Source organism: Daktulosphaira vitifoliae, unplaced genomic scaffold, assembly GCF_025091365.1.
Source record: "Daktulosphaira vitifoliae isolate Bord-2020 unplaced genomic scaffold, ASM2509136v1 Scaffold_4, whole genome shotgun sequence".
In the NCBI taxonomy this organism is placed as follows: Eukaryota; Metazoa; Arthropoda; class Insecta; order Hemiptera; family Phylloxeridae; genus Daktulosphaira; species Daktulosphaira vitifoliae.
The window spans coordinates 25590591-25616637 of NW_026099575.1; the positions used below are offsets into that span (position 1 = coordinate 25590591).

Consider the following 26047-nt stretch of genomic DNA (forward strand, 5'->3'; position numbering starts at 1 on the left):
TAAATGATTCATTGACTGGGTTTAAATTTTTTTTTTAATCAAAATCCATTTTGAGTGAATTAATTTGTTAAGTTTCAGATATGATATAAATTCACCACAAATTCTGACTGTAAATGGTTTTTGTTTTGTTTAAGGCGTGAAAAGTAAAAAATAATTTCAACGGGAAACTAGGTACAAAACACAAAAGTAATCGTATTGTAAATTATAAAATAATTATTGCTAGACTGTTCAATTTAAACAAAAGTTCTTATTGCAAAAGTTTTGTCCAATATTAACTTTCTACGAATACCTATGGCTTATCCACCAGGCGTAGGAAATAACTTTTAAGATTCATGCTAAGTTTTATTACAGGTAGTTACTCTAACATTGTCTAGTTTTGCGACAATAGACCATATACCCTCACTTTTGATGTTACAAGAAACAAATCATTGTTGCCAATGTCCTAATCTAAATTTGTACACTATAACAGTTACCGTTAATAGTAATATATCGAAGAATTAATAGTAGAAAAAGGATATTATGAAAAATTATCTGAAAAATCTCAATCTGTGGTGCATAAGCTTATGTTTTAATCGAAAATTATATTTTACTAAAATTACTGGCCTCTCAGATAATTTTTTTTATTAAAAAATAATATTAAAGTATGAAACTTACAGTTTTTCTAAAAAAAAAACATCGAGTTTTAGTCTCGTATTATTATTATCGCGTTAGTTTTAAACAAATTTAAATAAAATAAACTTAGTATTGTACATTTAAACAATTCCGGTATTTGTAAAATAACTATATCCATTGTAAAAAATAGTTTGATTGTATTATATAATCGATAATTATTACGTATGAATCTTCAAAACCTTTTAAAATACTTTGTATTCACACCTGCTATTCCTATAAAACAAACAAAACAGATTTTTATTAGTTATTATAACGCATATTAGAAAAGTAAATGTTTTATTTCTTCGTTTTACGAATAGAGCAAAATAATAAAGGTTTTCAATGTCTGCGTTGCACAAAATGGAAGACATTTTTAACATTTATAGTGAGTACAATCTATGTTATAAATTTCCGTAACGTTTTGGCCTTTACGAAATAGTCGCTAAGCTTTTATTTCACGGTTTATATCTTATCTATGTGAAATACCACTTCCCATGAAAAACCGTCACCTGAGTTTCTTACCGTCAATGTATATGTGTATTTGAAAAATTTATTTAAAAATCTTTTTATATTACCCAATATAAAATGCTTCGAGATTGATCTTTCTCAAAACATTGATTGTTTAACTATGACTAAAGCAATATCTTTAAAAGTATAAAGTTTTTCTTTTCAGAAACTAATAACGTCTAATGTTTTAGGATTTCAAAAAAAAAAAATGGTCCTATTCCCCCCTATTTAGTTTTATTGAAATATAATTGATAGACTCAAAATTATTATTATAACCTTATTAAATATAAATTTTATATTTTTAAATACATTCTAACACAAATTATTATTTGTTTTAACCGAGATTAGGTTTCTTTTTAAGATTTTAACTGAAAGTCGATACATTAGTAAATATAATTTTAACTAAGCTTTATGTCTAAAAATGACGGAAAATGACATGTACAAACAAAGATAGAGATAATGTTAATTACACTTTTTTAGACAACAGTACGTTTTTTATGGTAGGTATTCCTGCAACGATGGTACAATGAAAGGTAAAATATTAGGTTAATCACCCGTTGGCTATTATTGCAGACTTCCTTAACATAAGTTCGAGGTCATGTTTCAACTGGATCATAGAATGCCATTTTGCATGTATAGATGTCCGAATAATTGTGTTGCGCATAAACAACTCTTTGCCAAGTCACGTAGAAAGATCACGGAGTCTAGTGCAGTGTTTCTATTGGAAACTACACTAGGACGATTGACTATGACAACAGTTTTGCACAGACTGTATAGATTACAACCAGTAAACTGTACATTTTCAAAGCTTGTCGCTGACGGTTTGAACTCAGTATGAAATAGCGACGGTTATGATAAAGGTCAACTTTAATGGATCACGATAAATATATACTCCGTTACACATTTATTTTGAAACGTTCAAGCCTAGTAAATTATTACTCATAATATTATTCTTTATTAGTAGTAAAATTAAAATGGAATTTCATTTTTAAAAAGATTTTTTTCTCAAGTATTAGAGGAGAATTGCTCTTAAGAAAAAAAACTATCACCATTTGAAATATTTTTTTGGGTTTATTTTTAAAAATGCTTTTAAAGAAAGCCAAAAAATTAATTAACTTTCGCCTACCGATTTTAGTAGAATACATATAATTATTTTAGTACGGTGTAAAGTTTTTAAAAAGTAAAAGTTAGCCTAGTGTAACCCAAGAGACAACTCGTTTTTTTTGTGGTTTGACGATACAGTTTCAAAACTTACAAGGATATAAGTATATAAATACACTCTCTAATACGAGTACATTTATGTTATTAGTAAAAAAATTCCTTAAAAGTATAAAATTGTTTTTCGTTATAAATAGTATTACATAATAATATATGACATGATTCAATACCTACTTCTTTTATACATAAGTATCATAAAAATCAATAGCTAAAACAGGAAATAAATATTACAAAATCTAATTAATGATGTAATTAAAAATCGAACTTTCCGTTGAAATAAAATTTATAAAATGTTAATTTGTATATAGAATAACTGTTAAATACTTATTCTGTTAATCATAAAGACCTATTGGTAAATTGATAAAATAAGAAGCAATAAATTATGAATTCAATAAATAAGAACATAAATTATAAAGGCGATAAACGATTAATATTGACGAAGTTGTTATGTAGATATAAGTATTCCAAGTATACCTTTATCTAAATTTCTGCCTTTCGTCATTAGATTGTAAGAAATGGGTAAATCACTAACTATAGTAATAATTTAAGAATTTCTCGCTATTAACAATAATCTAAAAATTGTACTCACATAATATAAAAAAATTAAAAAGAAGTATTAAATTATGTTGGACGAGTGATTCAGTTATAGAAATTCTCGTAGAGCACTATTTTTTTTAATTTACATGTATCATTTTTAATATTGAAGAAAATATCTACTCGAATATTTTATTGGTAAATATGATTTGAAATTAGTAGTAATTATTTTACTTAATCAGTTATAGTCATAAATAATTGTATGAATCTACTTATAGGTATATATATTTTTTAATGCGTACAATATATAATTATGACTAGGAACAAGTTGATATTCTTACCAAGGTTTCATATACAGTACTACTAGTGTTATTTTTAATTTAGAAATTAGTTAATGTTTTTATAAAGTTTTCAAGTATTATGATTATTTTTAATAGGTTCATAAAAACAAATTAGAATAAGTTGTGGTTAATATTTAGTTATAATTTTATTAATTAAAAAAAAATTCTATGGCATTAAATTAAAAATACGGAAATCCATGAAAAAACCTTTTATACACTAAAACTTAAAAAAAAAAAAGTTAAATCGATTAAAATACATTGGAGTTTTAATAAATCTTTTATATTTTTAAAAAACTTATCATTTATATATTTTTTATGACGCAATGTTTTCCGTAATAAATAATTATGATAAAATAATTCTTAAAAAAATGTTTATTATTTTTAAAATTTTACGTCTCGAGTTAATTTTTAAACAGAAATTTTTAAAACTTTATACTTTTGACAAACAGTTGCTGCATAGGAGATAAAATCTTTTTATTGCATTTTTAAAAGGTATAACACGATAAATGTCAGTATAAGATGTTGGAAACGTTTCGCTTTTGGGAAATTAAAATTTATGTAAAATATTTTGTTGTCAAATAAATACTTTGATGAATACGTTTAATATCATTAAACGATATTTTATTGTTAACAGTAGACATGGAGGCGCAATATATACTTAGGTAAAACATTAACGCTTAACACATTAACATTATTAAAAGTATATCCACGAGCAAAACATTAGTAAAATTACCGAAATTGCATTTTGAAGAGAATGGAAAACGAAACGTTAAAAGCTATAATAGCTGATTTAATAGCAGTGCCACGAGGGAGACGAGAAAATTAAATATAAATCGTATAGCAAGACAATGAAAATACTTAATAGAAAAAGAACTCCAAGTTTCCGTAAAATTTGCAGTAGATAACGTAGTAAAATACTTGGATCGTAATTATTTAGTGCACGTCTTAAATACAGTTTTTAAACACATATTTCTTAATTACTGGTGCACGTTAACTTCCTTCGGCTGCTATTTGATTTAACGGCCAGTTGTTGGGTGTAAAACTAATTTAGCTCTATGCAATAAACAGTAACTTAATTGAAATATGGGTAATTTTTTTTTTTATATAATAGAAATAAAACAAAATTACTTTTGTTAGACTATTATAAGTTTTGATGGCTCATTATTAAATGTATCTGCCAGCAATCATTTCATGGCTATTAAGTATTTCATTGTCCTCCCGCCATAAACTTTATTAATTTTGCACCAAATTTCATTACATTATTTAAGTTTAACCACTCAAATTAAAATTCATAACATTACCGTGTCACCTACGAAAATATTCGATAAGTATGTCTATTCGATACTTCCTTATAATTATAGTTATGTAAATAAAATGGTTTAACCGGTTTTATTTACGTTCGGTTAACACAGTTGCATATAAAAAATGTCTTAATTAAAAATAACCAAATTTTATTGAACATATTTAATACGAATAAAATAAAATATAACAGTAATTATGTTAGGCGTATTTCAAAAAATCCATTTACGTATACATTAACCACAGAACCAACACCAATACTTTGCTAATATAAAGCCTTAAAAAATTATTATTTTTTCCTCAAATTGAAATCGATATTATTTGGTATGTATGTTATGAACTCCTTGTTGGTCAGCTGATGCACCATTTTTTTATGTTCAAGTCCCAATCCTAATTTTTTGTTTTCCAAATAAACTTTTAAAAACAATCGACTGTGTTCACCTACTTCTGGATTGACCAAGAAATCTTCAAACTTAAAAAAAAAAAAATTATAATGTAAAAAATTACAACTATAAAAATAGTATTATATATAAAAAGAAAAGAAAAAACATGTATCATAAATACGTCTTTATTTATAAAAACAATAAAAAACGTTCTAAGTTTGTTGTAAATTATCTGTAATCAATTCAATTTTGTTTAATAAATTCTATGTAGGTTGTACGTGTAACAAAATTACTAGTAATGTAATGACAGTGTGCATGTATCCTGTCGGGTATTTTAGGTCAATTAATTTATTTTGATTTACCGTTAAATGCTAAATAACTGAAAGACAAAATCTTAATTAAGAGTATCTATAGAATATAGTGGAAAAGTTATATTTTAATTATTTTTTAAACGGATCGTATTCAAAGTACACCGAGTATCATTAGAATTCCACTATCTGAGTGACTAGAATAATTGTCTCTTAATAAATCGACCCCGTCGACAAAAATGTAGTCTTTATTTAACTTTTTTTCACCCTAATAATGCGATAAAAACTTTTCCTTTCCTTTGCTACGGTGGTAATAGCAAAAGTCAGAGAAGATAACAAGCCTAAAAAGGACTTAATTCTATAGATTACTATCGGCCACCGTGAACCGAATTTCAACGTCAGAAAGAGAACTACAAGGGGTTGAGGGTTATTAAAAAAATGTCATGAATCTACGGAGACCGGTCGAGACGATTGTCGAGTTAATGATACAATTTTTTTCCCTCGAAATATTTTAAATCACCTTCATCCATCGTGCTTCCTTTATCTCGTCGTCGTCGATGACTATTTCTTCGGTCAGAGGTCGCAAGTTCGTGACAAAGTACAGATCAGCACAGTCAAAACTACCACTTAGAACGTGTCTGAACGCCACCAGAGATTCAAATTCACATTGAACACCCGTTTCTTCCAACACTTCCCTAATTGCAGCATTACCTATATTTTCTCCTGTCCGAATACAACGGAAAAACATATTATTAATATCAATATAAATTTATTATGACTGAAAACATTTGTAACAATAATAATTTTTCAAGTAACTTTTTTTAGTGGCAATAAATTTTGTTTAACAATATGAATAAAACTAACACTTTTATAATGTTTATTCGAATAATAAACCATTAGTACTTCATCAGAAATCGATTCAAAATATATTTATTTCATAATTAAGTTTGAATATTGGTACATTTAAAGATTCAAGCATGTAGAAATTAATTATTTATGCAATACGTATAGTAAAAATTGATCACTTGTGTCTAATCATTCAAAATTAAAACTATATTAAGAATATTATTAATTTAAAACTAAGAAATATTTAACTCATAAGGCCACAAAAAAATTACTAAAAATCAAGCATACGTATTTCGCAAACAATGTTACCATTATCAACGCTAATCACAAACATGTTTGTGTTTCCCAAATACGTATCCGCGATTTTTTAGTCATTTTTTTAGTTTTAATTTTATAATATGTTTAATGTATTTTTAATTTTTACACTATATATTTTATTAAAAATTAAGAAAATAATTTTTTAATAATATAAACAATATAAATCTCATAAAAAAAAAAAAAAAATTTTAAAGTAATTGTCGTATTATTTATAAAGAAAATAAGTATATGTTTTTATACAATTAAAGAAGGACCTAGGAATTATCTTTGTTTATAAAAGTGTATTTAAATAAACACATCCCTAACCAATATAGGAACTTATAAAAAATACTTTTAACATTAAAGAACATCTAATTCCCATTTATTTATTATTGTTCGTTTTTATTTAGCGAAAAAATGTATAAAATGTCATAATAGAAAATATAATGAAGATATTTATAAATGTGACTGGCGTAAATCATGCAAAAACAGTAAAAATCTGAATTTGTGATTACTAAAAAATAGTAATTTGTGAACTAGATATTCGGTATGATTTTAATTTTTATAACACATGTACATTTCACATGATTTACAGTAAAATATGATTAAGTGTACGATTTATAAATAATTGAAATTCAAAATAATGGGCTAGGTTGTTGTTAGCGTTACAAGTTACTAAAATGTAATCTAAACATGCATGTATTCCAATTTTGATATATTATTTCTTGTCAAACTGTACGTGGCTCATAATTACACAATCGCAATGTTGTCCAACACATCAAATTGTTGCTATTTGCGTGTCAGGTAAAAACTTGGTAAACTGAAAACACTATACAAGTAATGGGAATTCGGATTTCTATGTAAATTGAAAACGAATGAATACCATGAAAAAACTACGGGTCGCATCCGCGTCCAGCGTTTCAAATGAAAAACGGAAAACATTATAATACATTTCTCTTAATGGAAAACAGTAATAATAATAAAAGAATCACAGATCATTATATTGATTACAAGTTGCTGTATGCATTGTTTTACTCACACCCCTCGAGGTGATAACTGGTGAAAATGATGAGAACAAATTTTATGGACAGACACTGAGAATTAATAACCGTGTAATGTTTTATCTGTAATATTAAGTGTTGGTAATTTCACTTGGAATTGATCAATTAACGTGACAACCGATGCCTGAACTTATTGACCCAAATAATCTCTGTACAGTTTGGGTGTTTTTTAAATAATATGGATTATAACAAAAGAGTATCAATTATAAAACTGCACGTGATGCACGTTCGATCATTCGTTTTCTCCTATTACGAAATACCTATGCATCACTGAACCGTGATCGAACAAAACACGGATTGTGCAAACAACTAGTCAAAAAACATAACGAAACTGCAATTGCTATATATATAAATAATAATCCAATAATGTAAATGTATAAAGAAATACTATACCAGGGTTTACGTAGCCACCGGGCAGCTTCCAAAGTGGTAGTCCATGGTCTTTGACAACTAACAGATGGTCGTCGCGAATCACTAGGCCACCCGCACCCGTGTAAGTGTGGGGAGCGCCTACTCCAACGACGCCCTCCTTCTTATTATTTCCTTTCAGCCTTTTGTACATCCACAGCTCGTTCCCATCCGGGGAAGTTCGATGAAATCGGAAATCGTTCTGCGACCATTTGAAAGAACAATAGGCATTATTATTACATGTAGTTGTGTTATGACATTGAATAAAACATAATAAAAAACGTATACGCGTTGCACAAAACGACTGAGAAATTCATAAAGCCCCCCCAAATGCAATAAGAATTCACATTAAGATATATAATAATGTGTGTATAAATGGAAAAAAGTGCACCCGTCAAAACAGAAAATCCTAAGTAGGACGTGTATGTAAACCATAAAGAATTACTTTTCGGTTTGGTAGCTAGCATGACATATTATTTCATATAAAAAATATCGGTTAAATTGTAATATATACATCAAAATATATGAAATATATACATTTATCATGAGAAAAATTATAGAAAAAACCTGCACTACGCACATGTCACATGCTGTAAGTTTCCAAGTTTGAAAAATATAAGGCATACATAATGGAAAAATAAACAAAAGGCATAAAAACGAATTTTATATATAGATTTTAATAAGAAATATGAGCACCTAACGCATAACGTATTTTCGAACTAGCTTAAACACTTTGTTAAAAAAAAAAAAAAAAACATTAAAACGGAAAAAACATAGAATTTAAGTATTTTAGAGAGGTTTTAGTAGGCTTTTAAACATTACACGTTGTATACGTCCAATTGTTTCACATAAACCTGACATTTTCTACGAAAGCTCGTTCTCCAATTTAATAATCCATACAACAGACAATGTTTACCCCATAAATGTGTACGTATAATGTATAAAAAAACAATATTATGTAACACTGAAAATAACTCATAGGTCGTTTATAATATTACATAATTTTTTTCTACGAGGAAAACGATTAATGCGTATGGACTTAATAGCGTTTTGAACATTAGGGCACCCAGTAATTGCAAATATTGTCTGTGTGTAGAGGGGGCAGACTCAACTAGTATAATTGAATAAATGACCACCATTTTTTAATTGGTTTAAAAAATTATAATAATGCATAGACTTATCAGAGTAGCTAAGGGGGTTAGGTCACAAATATGTAGAAAATAACGTATACAATATAATGAAAATATTTTTTAGTGTGAGAAAAAATGTATTTTTATATTATATTTATATTTATATTATTTGTTATATATTTTTATATTTTTATTATATTGAAAAAAGTATAATTAAAATAGTATCAATTGTAATCATCTTTTCACGATCGCATTTACTATGAAAATCCTTGAAAATACATTTTACAAAAATTAATTGTATTTTTTTTTGTTATAGTTAATTATAAAAACAAACTTATATTGAAAAATATTTTTCGTTCATAGATGAAAATATGTAAAGATAAAGGCGACTTGTTCCTCCACTTCTCGAATTAGCTCCCTAAAAAAGTAGAAAATAATATTTATTTTTAGTATAATTTTTAGGATGAGGGGAAATACAATTAGCATCATCTAAAATTTTATTCAGGTAGCGCCTATGTTGTCGTCACTGAGAATTTGCTTCTCCTAAAAAATTGCTGAAAAATCCGACTCTGTCCTTATGTACAAAACGAACAAGTGTTGTCGTATCAAGAGGAGTACTTATGTTCGATTTTGTACTCTTTTGCAATGATAAAAGTTTGGGCGTATTTCGCAACCGGCGAGCTTTTTACAAAAAGATTTAATACGTCGTCATGGTTTTCTACATGTACTTGTAAATACTCACTTGGGCCAATTCAGGAATCCATTGCGCATGTTGACGATCCACCCGGAACCACGCTAAGTGCACCTGTTCATCCTCCGACCATTTAATTAGAGACCCTGTGGAAAGTAATGGTTTTTTGAAAACGTGTTAAACACAGCACGTTATTATTTGAGACGTGTCCGGGCCCCATATGGTAGAGCAACGACCCTTGTGCGCGTAGGTATCAGCGCAAGAATAGGGGAGAGAATAAGAGTGAACGGCTTAGCGAACAACAAAAAAAAAAACTTGCACGCGGAACAACAACTACCAAATTGAAGGGGGTGAAGTTCAATTTCGGGGGAGGCGTGCAGAGGATTAATGCACAGCACAGATTCCCGGGGGGCAAACGCGCATACTCTCTCACGCCTGGCAAATAAATCACAGATTAACTTGACGGTTCGCATTCAAATTTATGCCAATGGATCGGATTGCAAGTGGCTCCGGCAAACGTCGATATTACGAATAAAATAAAAGTTTTATCATTCATACTAATATATAAATCCATTTGGCGGACCATGGAATTTTCTCCAAATAAAAAAATCGTAACGCGTGACCTTTTTTCATGATAAAAATAAATATATTTTTATACAATAATAATATATGAAAGCAATGCCAATTTTCCGAAATTCCCGCGTGTATGACAATTGTCAATATATTATTTATGTACATAAATCTCTGGGGTATGATTAGTGGATTATGATATTAATAATCTGGCATTTTATTGTTTATGTTAAGCAAGTTAAAAAAAATAATGTTTGAAATATTAAAATGCTAATAAATTAATAAATGTTCAGTACTCATATTAAAGTGGCATAGAAATTAAAATACTCAATTATAAATATAAAAAAACACATTGATTACCAATTTTTTTGTGTTATTTCTATCTATTATAATATAACAATTTTCTGCTCCGATACTTAAATAAATCATTCATTTATTTATTTAATTCTAATTAAATCATGAAAATTTAATAATTGACAGATCGATTTTAATTTCAAGCGTTTTGTGTTTTGTGATCAATTCACTTGGGAATACAATTAGTCAGTTCATCTGTTTTTAATAACTATGCAGATGATAAACGTTTCAACAAATAGGAACATTTTTTTGGGGTTATTAAATTTAGTCCACAACGATTATGTAATTTATTCAGCTACCCTTATGCATTATTAAATTTCGATAAAAAATTTTAATACTAGTACTTAATTAAAACAATTTAAATATTATACAAATTATTAAAAAACAATTATCTTAGTTAACTATTGTTATCGATATCACAACTGTATCATTACAACTACTTATAGTTATAATAATACTTATAATAATATTCAAATAACAATTACGTTTTTCTTTAATTCATGAATTTAATTGTAATCCAATTGAAATTAATAATGTAATGTAAGAAAATAGAAAGAATTATAAAAAAAATGCAAAAACTAACTTATTCAAAATTAATATCGACGGAGTTCTGGTAATAAAAAAAAAAATCATTAAAATTTATTAATCGTATTTTTCAGAAACGCTGCACTATATCTATTCAGGCTCGAGTGTTTATGATGTTATTTTGTAAATATTTCAAGTGCAGTAAAACATTTTTTTGCGTAATGTAATGTTAATCTACCGTTCAAAGACGGAACGGTTGAATCTTGATATGTGTGCTAAACAAATATAATTCAGTCTTACTCAGCAAAATATTTTCGATGACTTGTACAACAAAATTACTGTAATTCAATTTTAACGTGAGTATATTATATTACAACTATTTTAGACTATAGTAATTTTAAGAATAATTTCGAGAAGATTCTTTTTGCACTTCAATAACCTAATAATCAGCATTAATAAAAAAAAAAAAACAATTACTAAGAGTAAGTAAGAGTAGGCATGAAGTTTAATTTTATGCAAAATTAGTTATTATGTAAAACATTTAAATGATATTTACACAGATCTCGATTGAAATACATGAAAAGTTCCTATCTTTGTACCTTCGGTAAATTTTGTCAAAATCTATTTTTAACATTTTACCAGTTAAATTATTATTACTTGAACTCTATACTGTCAAGACTTTTTCTTTTGAATATATTGCAATAAAAATTCTTTCAAACACATAGGAATAATTTTAGCTTCAAATAGTTCTGTTAACAAGCTTTCACCAAATGCCAAAAACATGACATAAAATACTCAGTGTTATTTATAATTTAGTTTCGACGTGTACCTGAGTAGGTATTGATTAAACAATGATTTCATTTTCTGAGTATTATAAATTTATTCTAGTAGTTTTTCAAAGTTCAAAAAATGAAAAGTTCTTCTCTTTTACTTTCAAAAACTTTTGCAACTTGTAATATTAAACGTCATAACTTTTTAGAAAACTCTCACGATATATTTTATCGACTATTTTTTATAAATAATGTATAAATAATCTACAAAAAGTATTATAATATTCCGATAGGTACCTAAATAACCAAGAAGTATCATATATTCATGCATATAGATGACTATATGCAAAGTATAATTTTTTTTAAAGTGCAATTTAGCACTTTTAGAAGACAGTTAAATTCATGGTAAGTATATAAGGTACGTTAAGAATACTAAATCATATCTTAGTAATAAAAAGTGTAAGACAAATTCAGCTTCCTTCAGTTTCAAAGAAAACACATGCTGCAAAAACAATTTTTGATTTATAGGATTTAAAAGTGAGCCCAAAATATAAGCAAAATTAAATCTAGTGTTTCCTTTGCTAAAACTATGATCATCTCACGGTGTGTAACAGACTCAAGTCTCAAATTCTCAAGTGAACAAGCATTTATTATAATTATTATTATTATTATTAATACAGTTTGCCGACCGTAGTAATAAAATTTTTAACTTCACGAGAAAAGTCACCAGGTACAAAATTTAATTCACTTTTTTTATATTACAAAAGAAAATAATACCACGAAAGATAACGCACCGTTAAATTTCTAGCAATACTAATAACAAATGAATCATTTGTAAAATTCTTCAATTATAATTATTCAGATAACTACACAGTTGTCAGTTTTTAAAACCAGAAAATATATTATGTATAGTACATAATAAAAAACAAGTTCGTTTGTTAAACTTTAGTTTCTGGTTTCCAGCAATTCAATGTATTATATTTATATATATAATGTACTTTTACACAAAAAACAGCAGATTTTTTAGACATCAGGCACGTATTCACCGAAAACATTTGATAAGGGTGCGTTTTTTATTTTATTTTATTGTATCCTCGTCCTGGTTCTCAAAATGGCGTCAGAATTGTCTACAAGGACCGCAAGGCAGCACGTAAAAAGTCGATTTTATAACATTAAAAATATTTTTCTCTTGGCGAATCTTTTATACGAGCGAAGCGCTTGCAGATCTCTCAATTAATTCATCAACATAGTCAATTACTGTCGCCAGTCTGACGCGACGCCGTTAGCATTTTCCATTAAGTATATCGTTTTAGTGATTATTATTCAGCCCGTTGTAAATGGATCTCAGGGTTCTATTACCGCACTTACACGGGCATATATGATTAATACAATACACCTATTGACTATCACCAGTTTGCAAAACGTTCCATTCGCGACAGAAAAACAGAGGCCCTACACTACCTCGATGACGGCGTTTATTGAAATTAATGTGGTTAATAATATTGCAACCCGGCAAAGGGTGAGCGCATATTGTAGGGAAATAAGCTATTAAGTCCCTGAAAATGAAACAATTAAAATGATTAAATCAATACATTCAGTAAAACTCACCGACCAAGACACAACGACATTCGACGAAGAACGTTTTAAAATTAAACTGAATTTTGTAATAATCTGCAAACAAAAATTAAAATCCACGACAAAAAGATATTTTAATTTCCAAATAAATGATTTTAACTAAATTTAATTTTGAATTCATTTGTAGACATTGAATAGCTCACAATATTTTCATTTCTTTGAAAATAAACAAGTCACTCGCATAAATGAGAACCAAATTTTTTTGTCGGGGGTTTTATGATTTGTAGATCTTAATTGACCTCAGTCATCGTATATTTAACATCAAAAATGAAAAATTGTCAGTTACACTACATTATATCAAAAAATAATAAAATAAAATTAGTGTACTAATTGAATTGGACGAATGATATATGTGTGTATCATTCGTCCAGTTACAAAATGGCTCGAGTCCAAAAAAAAGTTTATTTTGATTTTTCTTGATTCGTCAGAAAATCGAGAAACAAAAAATAATGTCTTGGTATAATGCAACTAGGATCCTTGTGTGAAAATAACATTTTTTTTTAATACGACATAAAAAAGGCGTATTTACAAAAATATAATTTTATTAAGTTATTTGATTGTTCAACTAATCATAAAATGTAACAGGTTATTTCATATAATATTCACCGTCTTAATAAAGTATATTTCCTACAACTTGTACATTATGTAGATTAGTTATAAACAAAATTTGATTTAAAAACAGACCTAAAACAACATAATTATTCATCAAAACTTTTTCAAAGCGAAAAACTTTCTTAAAATAATATCACTGTCCACGTTTAATGGGTACAACTGTGGAAGGACTATAAATTTCTTAAACTTTTCCAGTTTAAACTGATTTTTTCACATTCTTGAGTACGAGAGGAGAACTCTACAGTTTGTTTTACCTTACAGCGCTCTCAAGTGCAATCATTTTTGCCGGATACATTTTTGTATTGCCCGTAATATGAAAGTACACTTGTCGACGACTAGAAGAAATATTTTCTTTCGTCGAAGAATCAAAATAAATGTCACATCATTAAAAGACATTTTCACAGAAATTTAAGTAATAAAAAAAAACCCTAAGCACATGCCATACTCATGTTATATTTTTAAGATACGTCATAAAAGCTTTATTTATTTAATACTTGAATCGACAGAAAAATATTGCGGGCATTTCTTCCGCGTAAAAGCCAAGAAACGGTCTGCAGTCGATAACACAATACACAAGCAAATGGTTTACAAAGTAAATACATCATATTTTCCGACCGGATACCGGAAACTAACACGGGGCGACACGGAAAGGAACTTGTTTTCTGTTGCCGTTTATGGAACACGTCCTCTCGTTTGACTTTTGTATAAGCAAACGCAGTAGTTTGTTGTACACATTCTCAGTAAACACATTCCGAGTGACGGTTAATATAAATCGGTGAAGCATTAGCGTTGTCACTGGCGGTAGCGCAACGGCACCGGTGGACACCAAGTGGTGATGTATGTGATCGTAGGGAGTAGTGTCGGGCGATAGCAACGAAATCGAGTCGAGGTGAGCCACCTCGCCGTGCGCGTGTGACGGCAGAACCGTATGACTTATAAACGCGCGTTTATACATAATTGAAAGAGCCGCTGTTATGGCGGTCACGGGCGCTATAAAATAAACGTTATGGATCTTTATGTGGCGTACACAATACGAGCGGCATTAAACTTCCGACAGTGTGCATTCGATCAAAAATAACTACATCGATAGGCCAGGTATGATATGTGCATTTATCGTGTATGACATAAACACGACATATGCGGCAAGGGAGGGGCGGTGACCTATGGACGGAGTGTGGTGTATTAAAAGGACCGGGCTGGATGCTGCAGTAGCGGCAGCTACCCCAGACGAAAACTCCGTACTAGTTAAAGCCAGATCAATAGGACGTCTCTATGGAGCCCTAAAAAACAGAAAAAGAGTATCTAAGTTATTTATGAAGTCTGGGAATAACCCGATTACTTTACCCTCTCCGATGGGGTATTACGTTATATCAAATTGCTTTTTTCCATCAAACTAATCAACGGCGGAAAACATAATTTTTTGGCTATTAAACACAACAGGAAAATAATTAATTTTCTTTTTTTTTTTTTTGTTATTCTTACGCCGCTGTGGCCTTGCTGTAGTTTCCATTGGAAACATTTTCACCGGCGGTTGATTGATCCCCTCCGCACCTTTTTTATTCGACTAATTCACTCCGTTCGAGTACGTCCCTTTCTACGAGCGGCAGCCGGTGTTGTTTCCGCATAGTTTTCAAACGCACGGGGTAACAACTACGGTAAAGTTATGCAATTCAAACACCCGAGTCGCTAAACTCGGAAATTACTCTAACAATAAAGAATATATTATAACATACTGACATGTGTGTGCGCGCGTGTGTGTGAACGCGTTAGTCACTCAGCTAGTGAACGCGGCGAGATCACGTGGTGTTGGTTAACGACTCGTAAATAATAATAGAGATCTGAGAACAACCCGAAACTATATAGTGCAGTCTATTATCCGATGTGACGACGGTGTTGTCTGATACAATATTTAGCTGCACAATAATAATAGTGCACAAATGGCGGTGTTGCGATCACGAGTGGGCGCGGGGCAGCACGCTGGAGGGTCCGAAGTGTCGTCACATACCGCATTGTGTTGTAATACTACCGACGGTTTTGTTTGGTTTGCCGAACGATTTTCAGTTTAACCAAACAACCGACTAATTGGTTAAAATGCGTGAAAATATGGAATCCAATTAGCTGACATTGTCGTGTTACTTGATTCGCGATAAATATTCACAACTACCACAATTAGTAATATTTCTCGCGGTTCAAACTTCGAGCCGGATAATTCACAAAACGGTCCGTACGCGGTAAAGTGGATAGAAACGATTACAGTAAATAACAATTAACAAAATCAACGGCTGGTGCTAGAAATGATTACTCGCGTGTGTATGTTACAACACTGCCATAAATAATTCAATAATAAATGTTTGCATGAACAAAGCGTAAATTATTAAAAATTAAAGCCGTACACATCATAACGCCGTATGTGCACGTTTTCTGTTTTTAATCAGATGTAATCAAATTGTGACGTACCTATACGACACCAACACTGTAGCTCATGTTATTATGACTTGCACACTGTGCGCACGACCCTTTTATTTTACGCTACGACTCCAACGTCTATATTTTAGTGTTTAATATATTCAACCGAATAAAATACAAAATGGCTCTGCACGTTTGTAATTGCACGTGTACGCAGAGGGAAGATAATTGCCAGTAGTCGGCACTTGGCCTTATTACGAACTATAATAAGAGATCATATTGCTGACGTCCGTGCGCACCCAATGCGATATCACGAAAAACACTACATAGAAATGCACGAGAACTCGTATGAACGTTTTTTTTTTTTTTTTGCAACGCAATACGTTGCAATGATTAAGCAGATGAATATTCTATTTCAAAAATCGTATCAGAATTGATATTGTTCGTGCGACTGTTAGCCGCCTTTTCTCATACGCACTCTGTTTGGGGTAGGGCGGCGAGCTGAACACATATAATACTGTATAATGTACACCGTAAGACAATATAAAGCTGCTAACTCAGCAGTGAATTCACCAATGAGTTCAACGACACGTGCAAATCGCGTAAGTTCAGAAACCGCGTTACAAATTTACTTACCTCAAATTGACTTTTAAAAAAAACTTACACGCGCTTTTTATGGGTCGTGTTGTACCTCCGCCCGTCTCGCTCATCTCAAACGTTCAAACTTGGCTACACAGACGTCGATGAGTCATTGCCACACGACTTGCACTTCCGAACAACGACGCTCTCTCTATGTAATAAATTACCAACCATCAGTCAATCATTTTATAAAATGCTTTCAGATAAGGACATAACCCGACGCCTACTAAAACAGACACATTGAAGATTTACAACACATTTACTCGTGAAAACCTGAGGTCCTTGCGGTATAAAAAGGCTTTGATTGTGAATTACATCACCACGCGTTGCAGCAATATGCATATATACATGTGCCCGCACAACAGAACGGGGAGATCGATGACGAAACGAACAGTGTTGTTAACAAGCGATATACCAGAGGGTGTGTCACGAAACACAAAACGAAGAGCAAAATTAAGGAGGGTTAGTCCCACAGAACAGAAGCGAAAGCTCATAATTACTTTTACTCTTTTTATGAACGACCGTGTAAGACTATAGTTGTATATTTGGCGATAACAGCTTGTTGTAATGACACCCATATCAAGATTCTATTTAAGGTTTCATTGACTGTTATCAGAGTTCCAATATTGCAGTCATGTAAAATGACCTTGCGCAGTCGATTTTTTTTAACGATTTTTATTACTTATCGAATTCTCATATAATAAGATTATCAAAAAGAACACCCTAAAAGAAGCAGGAATAAGACATAATTTATATCATCTTTTAATTTAATACTTTGTCCGTTTTGTATGTATTTTTATTCTCACAAATCGATCATTATTTTAAGGATTTTTATACACACGGCACCGAAGTTTAGATGTTTCTAGTTCTTATTTGGAGGCCTTGAAGAACGATATTCGATGTAATAAGTATTAAATTACAATTAGACCATATTTTACTACAAACGATAATGGTGTCTGGTATGCTAAGATATATTGTGTGTTACAAGTTGAATGAAAACGTTATCANAAATTACAATTAGACCATATTTTACTACAAACGATAATGGTGTCTGGTATGCTAAGATATATTGTGTGTTACAAGTTGAATGATAACGTTTTCATTCAACTTNATTGTGTGTTACAAGTTGAATGAAAACGTTATCAGTAATTAATTTATTAGTAAAAAATTTCCAGACAAATTATAATACACGTTACGGCTAATTTTATATAGATTAAAAAATAATAATATTCCATATTGCCCAAGACCTATGTTTCGAATTCTATTAGTAGTAAACATTTTCGACTAATTATATGCTAAACTTAATAATAAGGGTCACGGTTAATTGTTAGGGAATGGTTATGCGCCTGCTCGGAGCGAAGCCCTTCAATTACTAGATAGTAAACGCATATTTGTATAATAATTCAGAAATTCTATTTCAACATTCTTGGCGTGCTATTGTTACTTATATGGATATTGAAACTTTGAAATACCAATGGCAAAATTTCTAACATCAAATTTATTTAAGTTCTATGTATTTAATATTGTAAAGTATTAATGTAGCATTGCTTTATAATAGTCATATCCCTAATAACATTTTTTTTTTAATAATATAATAATAATGTTTTATAACATTATTTTTTAAAATTGCTCTATGCCATATATTCTCAACGTATGTTTTTTTTATGTAGTTAAAAACACAATCAGTTGTTTCATTAAAATCTGCGCAAAGTAATTTCTGATCGCATTAGAAAGTAGATGTGATTATAAAATAGGTTATTCTCTAATTAACGCGTCAAATCAGCATGAAATCCAGTTTACTAGTTTGTTAATTCAACTACTAAAATTCTGAGTAGTTACCTTAAAGAGCTACTTTTTAAGGGTATCCTGGATAATATTACATGTTTTTAGATTGTCAACGATGAAGATAGCATACTAATTTTGTTGTTCAGAACCTCAATACGTCTACAGTTTAATAGAATTACAATTCTGGTTAAGTAAATTAATATTTTAGTATATATTGAAATAAATTTCACAATTTATTTTAGATAATATTTTTCATAAATTCGTTTTACCTACTCTATTAAACTATGGATACTTTTAGTTTTAATTAAAAACTTCAGCATGCTATCATAATGCTTATAATAGTACAATAGTTATTATTCTTTAAGCTGTCGTGGTAATTTACATACATAAATAAAAATCTAACCTCAAAGTAGCATATGTTACTTGGCTCAACGTATTATCATATAAATGGACTAAAGAAATCAAACGAATATTTTTCCATTAATCGAAATTGTTTGAAAATGAAATGCATAATATTATATAATTTAATCTTATAAATTTAAAAAAAAAAACTCAAAGAACGCACGAACCGCGTTTTATTTAATTGTATTTATAAACATTATAAAATAAAATCTCGAAAAGATTGAGTCAATATATTAATAATAAAAATATGAGTAAAAAAATACATTTGGTTTGAATTTAAGTAATAAAACTATGAATATACCCTGTACTGGGTATATTTCAAAAAGGTTCTATACAAACATTAATAATGAAAAATAGCGAGTGGAGAATGAATTTGAAAGTTATATTATTATTTCAGTTGAACGTGCTTTTGTGAACGAAATGAAAAAGAACTGTCCCATGATAATTTTCAAACGAAAATTTATAAACGTTTGAAGGAAACTAGAACGAGACAATTGCGGATGGAAAAAATTGGGTATACTTTTAAAGAGTACTGGAGTAAGGGTTTATTTATTACAAAAAATGAATAAAACAATTCTCTATGAAATTGATTGGAATTATTTGCTTTTTTCATGAATATCGATATTTTTATGAAAAAAAAAAAAACCAAGTCAGCGCATTATTAGAGTAGAGACACATGCAGCGTTTAATGTAATGCCACCATTGTCATGATACACAAGAGGATGTTAGATACGAGATCCATCAACTGCAGACGGCCAATGATCCGTTTTAGCTCCTACGCGAAACTCTCGATAACCAGTAGTAATATTTTTTTTCTACATGATATAATAATAATAGCGCACATCCATTTCCTACGGCCGTCTTTTAGAATACAAAGCGTATAAAGTTCGACAATATTTCATTTCATTTTTCTGGAAAGAGAATGGTATTTAGGTTAGATATTCCCAAAAGATCTCGTATTGCGAGAAAACGGTATTAACGAAAAAAGGCAAATCCTTTAGCGTATTGCGTTCAACGACATATTACACGGAACTGGAAGACTATATTCTTTATAATATTATTCCGCAAACAGATATAATAGTATTCGTATGTTAGAATGGCTTTGTTCTTAACTCGGCAGAGAAACAACTGCAATGGCTGGTAATGTCCGACACGCCGTCTTCACATACCTTATTTGTGTATTTAGCGTATCGTTTTGCGTTCACGAAGAAGCTGATCGGCTGCCATGGAAGTGCCACGACGAGATACACGCCAAAGAGTATTGCGTACATAATTGTTTGAACAAGTCGTAACGTAACGAAGACGATTGAAGATGAAATATTTTTTAGAAATAAACGGTAAATGTAGCCGCACGAAATATATTTATCATAATTGTTGTTTTACTCGAGTGTAACGGTCGCAATTGACAACAAACGTCGTTTTCTGACACTTGGAATAACAAAACAATTAAACGACAATAATGTGCCAAACCCACTTTGAAACCTTTGTCTATTGTAAATGCATTTCAATGGCAAAAATGATTGTTTGTATGTAAGTTAAAAAAAAAAATCATCGAGTTGAGTTGATATATCTTTTGGGTCGATAACATTGAAATTTTATGATTGGTCGGACAATAAAAACAGACATGGTAGTATTTTTGCGAAAATTACTTCAAACATCAATTACTAAAACCATATAGATACTGTTATATAATATAAGGTCTTCGTAAGAAATTTATAACCGCGTCAAACGTTATTAAACATTCTATAGGTAGTACAATAGTGTAGAAAGTAACATCTATGTTTAACGCACGAGACAAAACAACGCGTTAAAAAAGGTAGATCAAAGTGTAATAACGTATTGGTTTTGATAGGAAATCAAATTACGGGAACGCATAGTTCATCGACAAAAATAATTACAACGTAATTATGGGATTATATCGTTACAACTGAACGATTAGTGGTATAGTTCAGATTTCTGCTTAGAAACGTTATTATTTATGACAGCTCAACTTAAGACATATTAAAAATACACTGCAGTCTAAAATATCATAGCTGATTTTTACGGTCATAAAAATCTTCATGGAATTATCAAGAGAATAGGCTCGTTTATTCAATAAAACTGTAGATTATGAAGTTTGAAAAAATAAAATAAAAAGTGTACACATAAACATTTGGGGTAGAGGTGTATACTAACTACAGTACAAAATATTTATTTGATTTTCCAGCTAAAAGTTGTTGAAATAGCTTTATACAAGAGTAATGCGTTCCGGGAGGGTGAGGGTTCAAATATATATATATATATATATATTTATTTTGTAGTGTTTGAACTTGTTATCAAGATACATTAAATTTATTATTTTTTTTTTTCATTCGACTTAAACACGAAGAAATCAATTTCTCCCCTTTTTACACTCGAGCGTAAAATTATTGATTACTATTTAAAGTAATAGTTTGCTTGATTAAGAAAAATCAAATTGATCATGAAATGCAATGCACCAATGCCCATATTTTTTTTTTTAGAATCGTAATCCAATTTGTTTTATGCATAAAAAAAATGGGTAAAAATAATTTTGAATTAAATGAAAAAATGTCAAAAAATTCCAACATAAAAAAAACATAGTATAATATAAAAAATCTAAATATAAATATACTATACTTATGTTTAGATTTTTTCTCAAAGTCTACAAACTTTTTTGTTATTATACATATATACAAAAGTAAATGAGAAATTTCTTTTACTTCTTAGGGATTTATATAAATATTTGATAAATGTTACAGTGTTATTTTGAACGCTTATTTACATAAAATCAACAATTATTTTTACCCACTTTTTATAGAAGAAAACTATAAGTCATGTTTATTTTTGAAACAAGTAATGCGTGTTGGCTAAATAATTGTGAGGTTACCCGACCGCTAACTTATGTTCGAAGAACTTTCCGTTCCAACGACTTCGTTTCGTAATAAAGACTACGCCAGCGTTATATGGATAGACGTTTCAATATATTACAAATAAGCTTTATTGGCAACTTTAGCGTGGAGTATACAGTATATTGCAGTCAGGTACTTGAAAGTTAAAAGTTTAGTCAAGACTTAACAAAACTTTAAATTCAGTAATAAAATATTTCCAAAGGAAACTTGCTGATGATAGAATGATTTGTTTAGTAACCCTCAACTACTTATTGGTATTTTCATATACTTTCATAGGAGTGAACTCAATGAAATACCAACATTTTTTGAATTTGATTCTTTAAGACATTTAAAACGATGATTGCAAATAAACACAACACTTGTCACCACGTTTTTGGTAAAATTATTACTTTTTGTTTTTTATTCGACTGCTATGGATCATGTTATGTGTAAAAATTCTTATCATATTTATGTTGAACTATTTTCTTTTTTTGTATAATCATGCCCAATATTTTCATGTATTGAACAAATCACACGTGTTCATGATAAATTGTGTTATTATTATTATTTTTTTAAATAAATTAATCGATAACAAATCTGATTCTTTTTATAATTAGAGAAGTACAGCGATAATCTTGAGTATTCTTAAAATGTTTCATAGTTCATGAAAAATTCTTTATAATAAACAATCAAAACGTCCACGTAATAAAAATAAAATTGTTAATTTTTCCAATGTGGATTAATTACTATTTCAAGACGAGTTTTTCTAAGCTAATAAAAAAAATCAAAAAACCATGAATTGTTAAAACCATTTGTCCAACCTTCATTTTATTATTTTTATTCTTGACTATGTTCAATAAATTATTAATAATTTCGAAAATTATTACTCATAGAAGCAATAATTTTCGACAAAACTCGATTTCAGTAACATTATAAGCCATTTTTTATGATAAGTATGGTTTTTACAATTACCGATTTTAATTTCGTATTTGATAAATAAGAATACGCAATCAAAGAAATTTCAGCCATTAAAAGGTGTTATAGGCACTTTAATAAAATGCAAATTACTCGAAGTAATCTATTAATAACTTAGTTGTTGATAATTAAAATCCGTCGCAAATAATAATCATGTTAAATTAATTACATTAATAATCTTGTTAAGTTATTAAATTGAGTTTATTTTGAAATTCAATTTCACAATTTTCTCTTTTTTATAATCTAATTAAAACGGAGCTAATTTTAAAAAATAACACAGAACACGAAATTTTACGATTTTTTAGTATTGTATGCTTTTAGTCAATAAAATGAGTGAAATTATTATTAAATCAATCCAATACATCACTTCATAGAAATAAGGAATTATGATAATTATTTTAAATAGAGCTTATAATCAATGCAACGAAAAAATAAGTATATGTTATGTAACTTTTAATGTGCTTCCGGTGATAAGTACTTTATTTTAGTTATTACAGTTTCATTATTACATTTAGTTGCACATACGTTACGCAGTAATTATTCTAGTGATTTAAAACATGCAACCCGTTAAAAATATGTTAATCGTATACATTAGAAAATCATATGAATATGAATGTACAGTTTTGTTTCAATAAATGAGATAATAAAGTCGTATAGCAGTTCATTTACTTAAGTAATACAAAGTGCATATCAGAAGTAATTGTATTTCCCATTTATTTTAGCAATATGAATGTTTTAATTTTGATAATAATAAACGAATATGTCAAGAGCCCATTCTTAAGTTAATTGGATAGTGGCCTATTTTCATCGACACAGAAAAATGCATAAAGAATATATATCACAGAATAAGTCCATCTCCAGAAAAATAGTAAAAAGATCAGAAATTATTTCATTTATATCGTTCCTAAATATTGTACTTACACATTTGGTATAGTAGTCTACTAAGCAGAAGACTACTATGGGTATTCAAAATTTATTCTAACAGTTTCTATGGCATACTGATTAATTAACAACATAATTATAACGTCCTATGACATGATCTTACAAAAGAGCAAGAATATTGTGGTTACCAGTTTGTTTAGATAATGTTCTGTATTTTTAACGCCGTTGGGTTGAGTTTCTAGATTAATTACCAATAATTAAATATGAAGGCAGTTTTCTTCCCAATGCTGTTGAAATATTACGGTACATGATAATTATACAACTTCAAAATAAATATTGCATTAAAAATATCAAAAGAAAAAACAAATAATTTAGTTTTTGAAATATTATTCATGGGCTGTATGATAATTATAATTTCAGAGAAGTACCGATTAGTTGGAATTGTTGGGGTTATAAAATTTTGTTTTTGGTATCTCAATAGTCATTTTCCCAGAGCGATAGTTTTTTTCGCAGTCTTTGAGTGCCTTTCGTATTAATAACACTGCTTATAAAAGAAAATCAAATGTCAAAAATAGACAAGAAAAATGAACAGGTTAGTTAAGAATAAAGACAATTTTTTATCACTTGAAAATACAATTTACTAAACTCGACGGGCCGTTATTTATTATTAATTATTATTTGAACTGTGAGTCATAATCTGTGTGTAGCTAGTGTAAGTTGTATTTGATACATAATACTATTGTATTTTTCTGAGTACGTGACGCTTAATGATTAATGAGCGCGCCTTACTTTTGTTTCCACGGCCGGAGTGTGTACAGTTAGTACTGAAAAGTATATATTTTATGTTATGAGGAAAATGATCTTTCAAAGATTCGGAAGGTCGTTTATCCGCGTGTTGACATAGTTAAATGATGTTAGTAGCGCGTTTAATGGTAATAAATGATAAAAAAAAAAAAAATGTGAAAGAACATATGGACGAAGAGTGAAGGGGAAGAATTGACGGAGAAATAAAAGCACGCGTATACTGCATGGAACGGTCATCGTCAAGGGAGACTACTCGTGTAACGCTCGCATTTCCCGTAGTGGTCGCGCGGCGGTCGACCCGCAACCGGTTTCAGGTCATGAGATCCAATAACAACCGTCTACACTGGCCGTATAATCTCCATCATCACACATGTGTGTTGACCCGCTGTTTTAGGGACACAAATGAATAATCGTTAAGCTTATGCCGTTCGAATCCCTCAACGGTCGCTGTAAAATTGCCGGCCGTCCCACACGGACCCGGACGGCCCGTTGTCGCTATTCGAATTGTACACGTAAGTCTCATTTGGGAACCACTGAACAGACGTCCTTGAGTGGAATGAACATACACGGAACAAAAAAAAAATTTGTATTATAAAATTTACTCGACAGCTTCAAATGGAATTCCGCAGGGTTTTCGTCTTCGACCGCTGTCGATGTGAACACCACACCTTTGTGTCTGTCCATACGACCGGCAAACACAGACATGCTCCTATACATAAAAATTTGTTTACACGATATTTTTTAATTTTCTACCGGAAATGACCTTAATATTTGATTGAGCCGTTAAATGATATATTTTTTCAAATCTTTACCTGAAAAATTCTGTGATATAACGCTTGGAAATCATACATGAGCCGGCGTCTCGTGCACGTTATAACCTGTTGCCCGCGTCGTGGTTCTGCAAAAGGGACGGAGACGGCGTCAGCGACCGAATTCAATGTGGGAAAGACAAGGATGAAAAGAGCGTACGACAGAATAAGAATTATATACGGACGGTAGAGTAGAAAAAAAGAAAAGAATGCGATGGTGTGGGCGGGGGTGGTGGGGTGAGGTGCACGGCGGCGGTTGCCGGTTGCAACAGCGCCGCCGACTGGTCGATAAAGCTGAGAAATTTGTGGGCGCTGAC

At 29.9% G+C, this 26047-nt stretch overlaps 1 protein-coding gene and 1 long non-coding RNA gene across 2 annotated transcripts; one reads left to right on the top strand and one right to left on the bottom strand.

Moving 5' to 3' along the window:
• The first annotated feature begins 2806 nt into the window (after positions 1-2806).
• Positions 2807-13822, top strand: LOC126904894 (uncharacterized). The gene is made up of 3 exons (XR_007703849.1): positions 2807-3108; positions 11258-11479; positions 12187-13822. It is a non-coding gene; the product is annotated as an uncharacterized LOC126904894 (long non-coding RNA).
• LOC126904891 (uncharacterized) lies at positions 4686-26038 on the bottom strand. Its single transcript, XM_050684234.1, has 6 exons — positions 25734-26038; positions 25524-25630; positions 9726-9820; positions 7839-8055; positions 5762-5964; positions 4686-5022 (listed from the first exon to the last, which is right to left on the bottom strand). The coding sequence occupies exons 1-6, from the start codon at positions 25766-25768 to the stop codon at positions 4840-4842; spliced, it is 840 nt and encodes a 279-aa protein (XP_050540191.1). The 5' UTR covers positions 25769-26038; the 3' UTR covers positions 4686-4839.
• Positions 26039-26047: the final 9 nt, after the last annotated feature.

What these genes read in the sequence shown, in the direction of transcription:
- LOC126904891 (XM_050684234.1), bottom strand. Translation starts at nt 25,768, where the DNA reads ATGATTTCCAAGCGTTATATCACAGAATTTTTCAG. An exon ending in GGATTCCTGAATTGGCCCAA is followed by an intron (nt 8,056 to 9,725) that starts GTGAGTATTTAC and finishes AAATGGTCGCAG; the next exon opens with AACGATTTCCGATTTCATCG. An exon ending in CGGTGGCTACGTAAACCCTG is followed by an intron (nt 5,965 to 7,838) that starts GTATAGTATTTC and finishes GTATTCGGACAG; the next exon opens with GAGAAAATATAGGTAATGCT.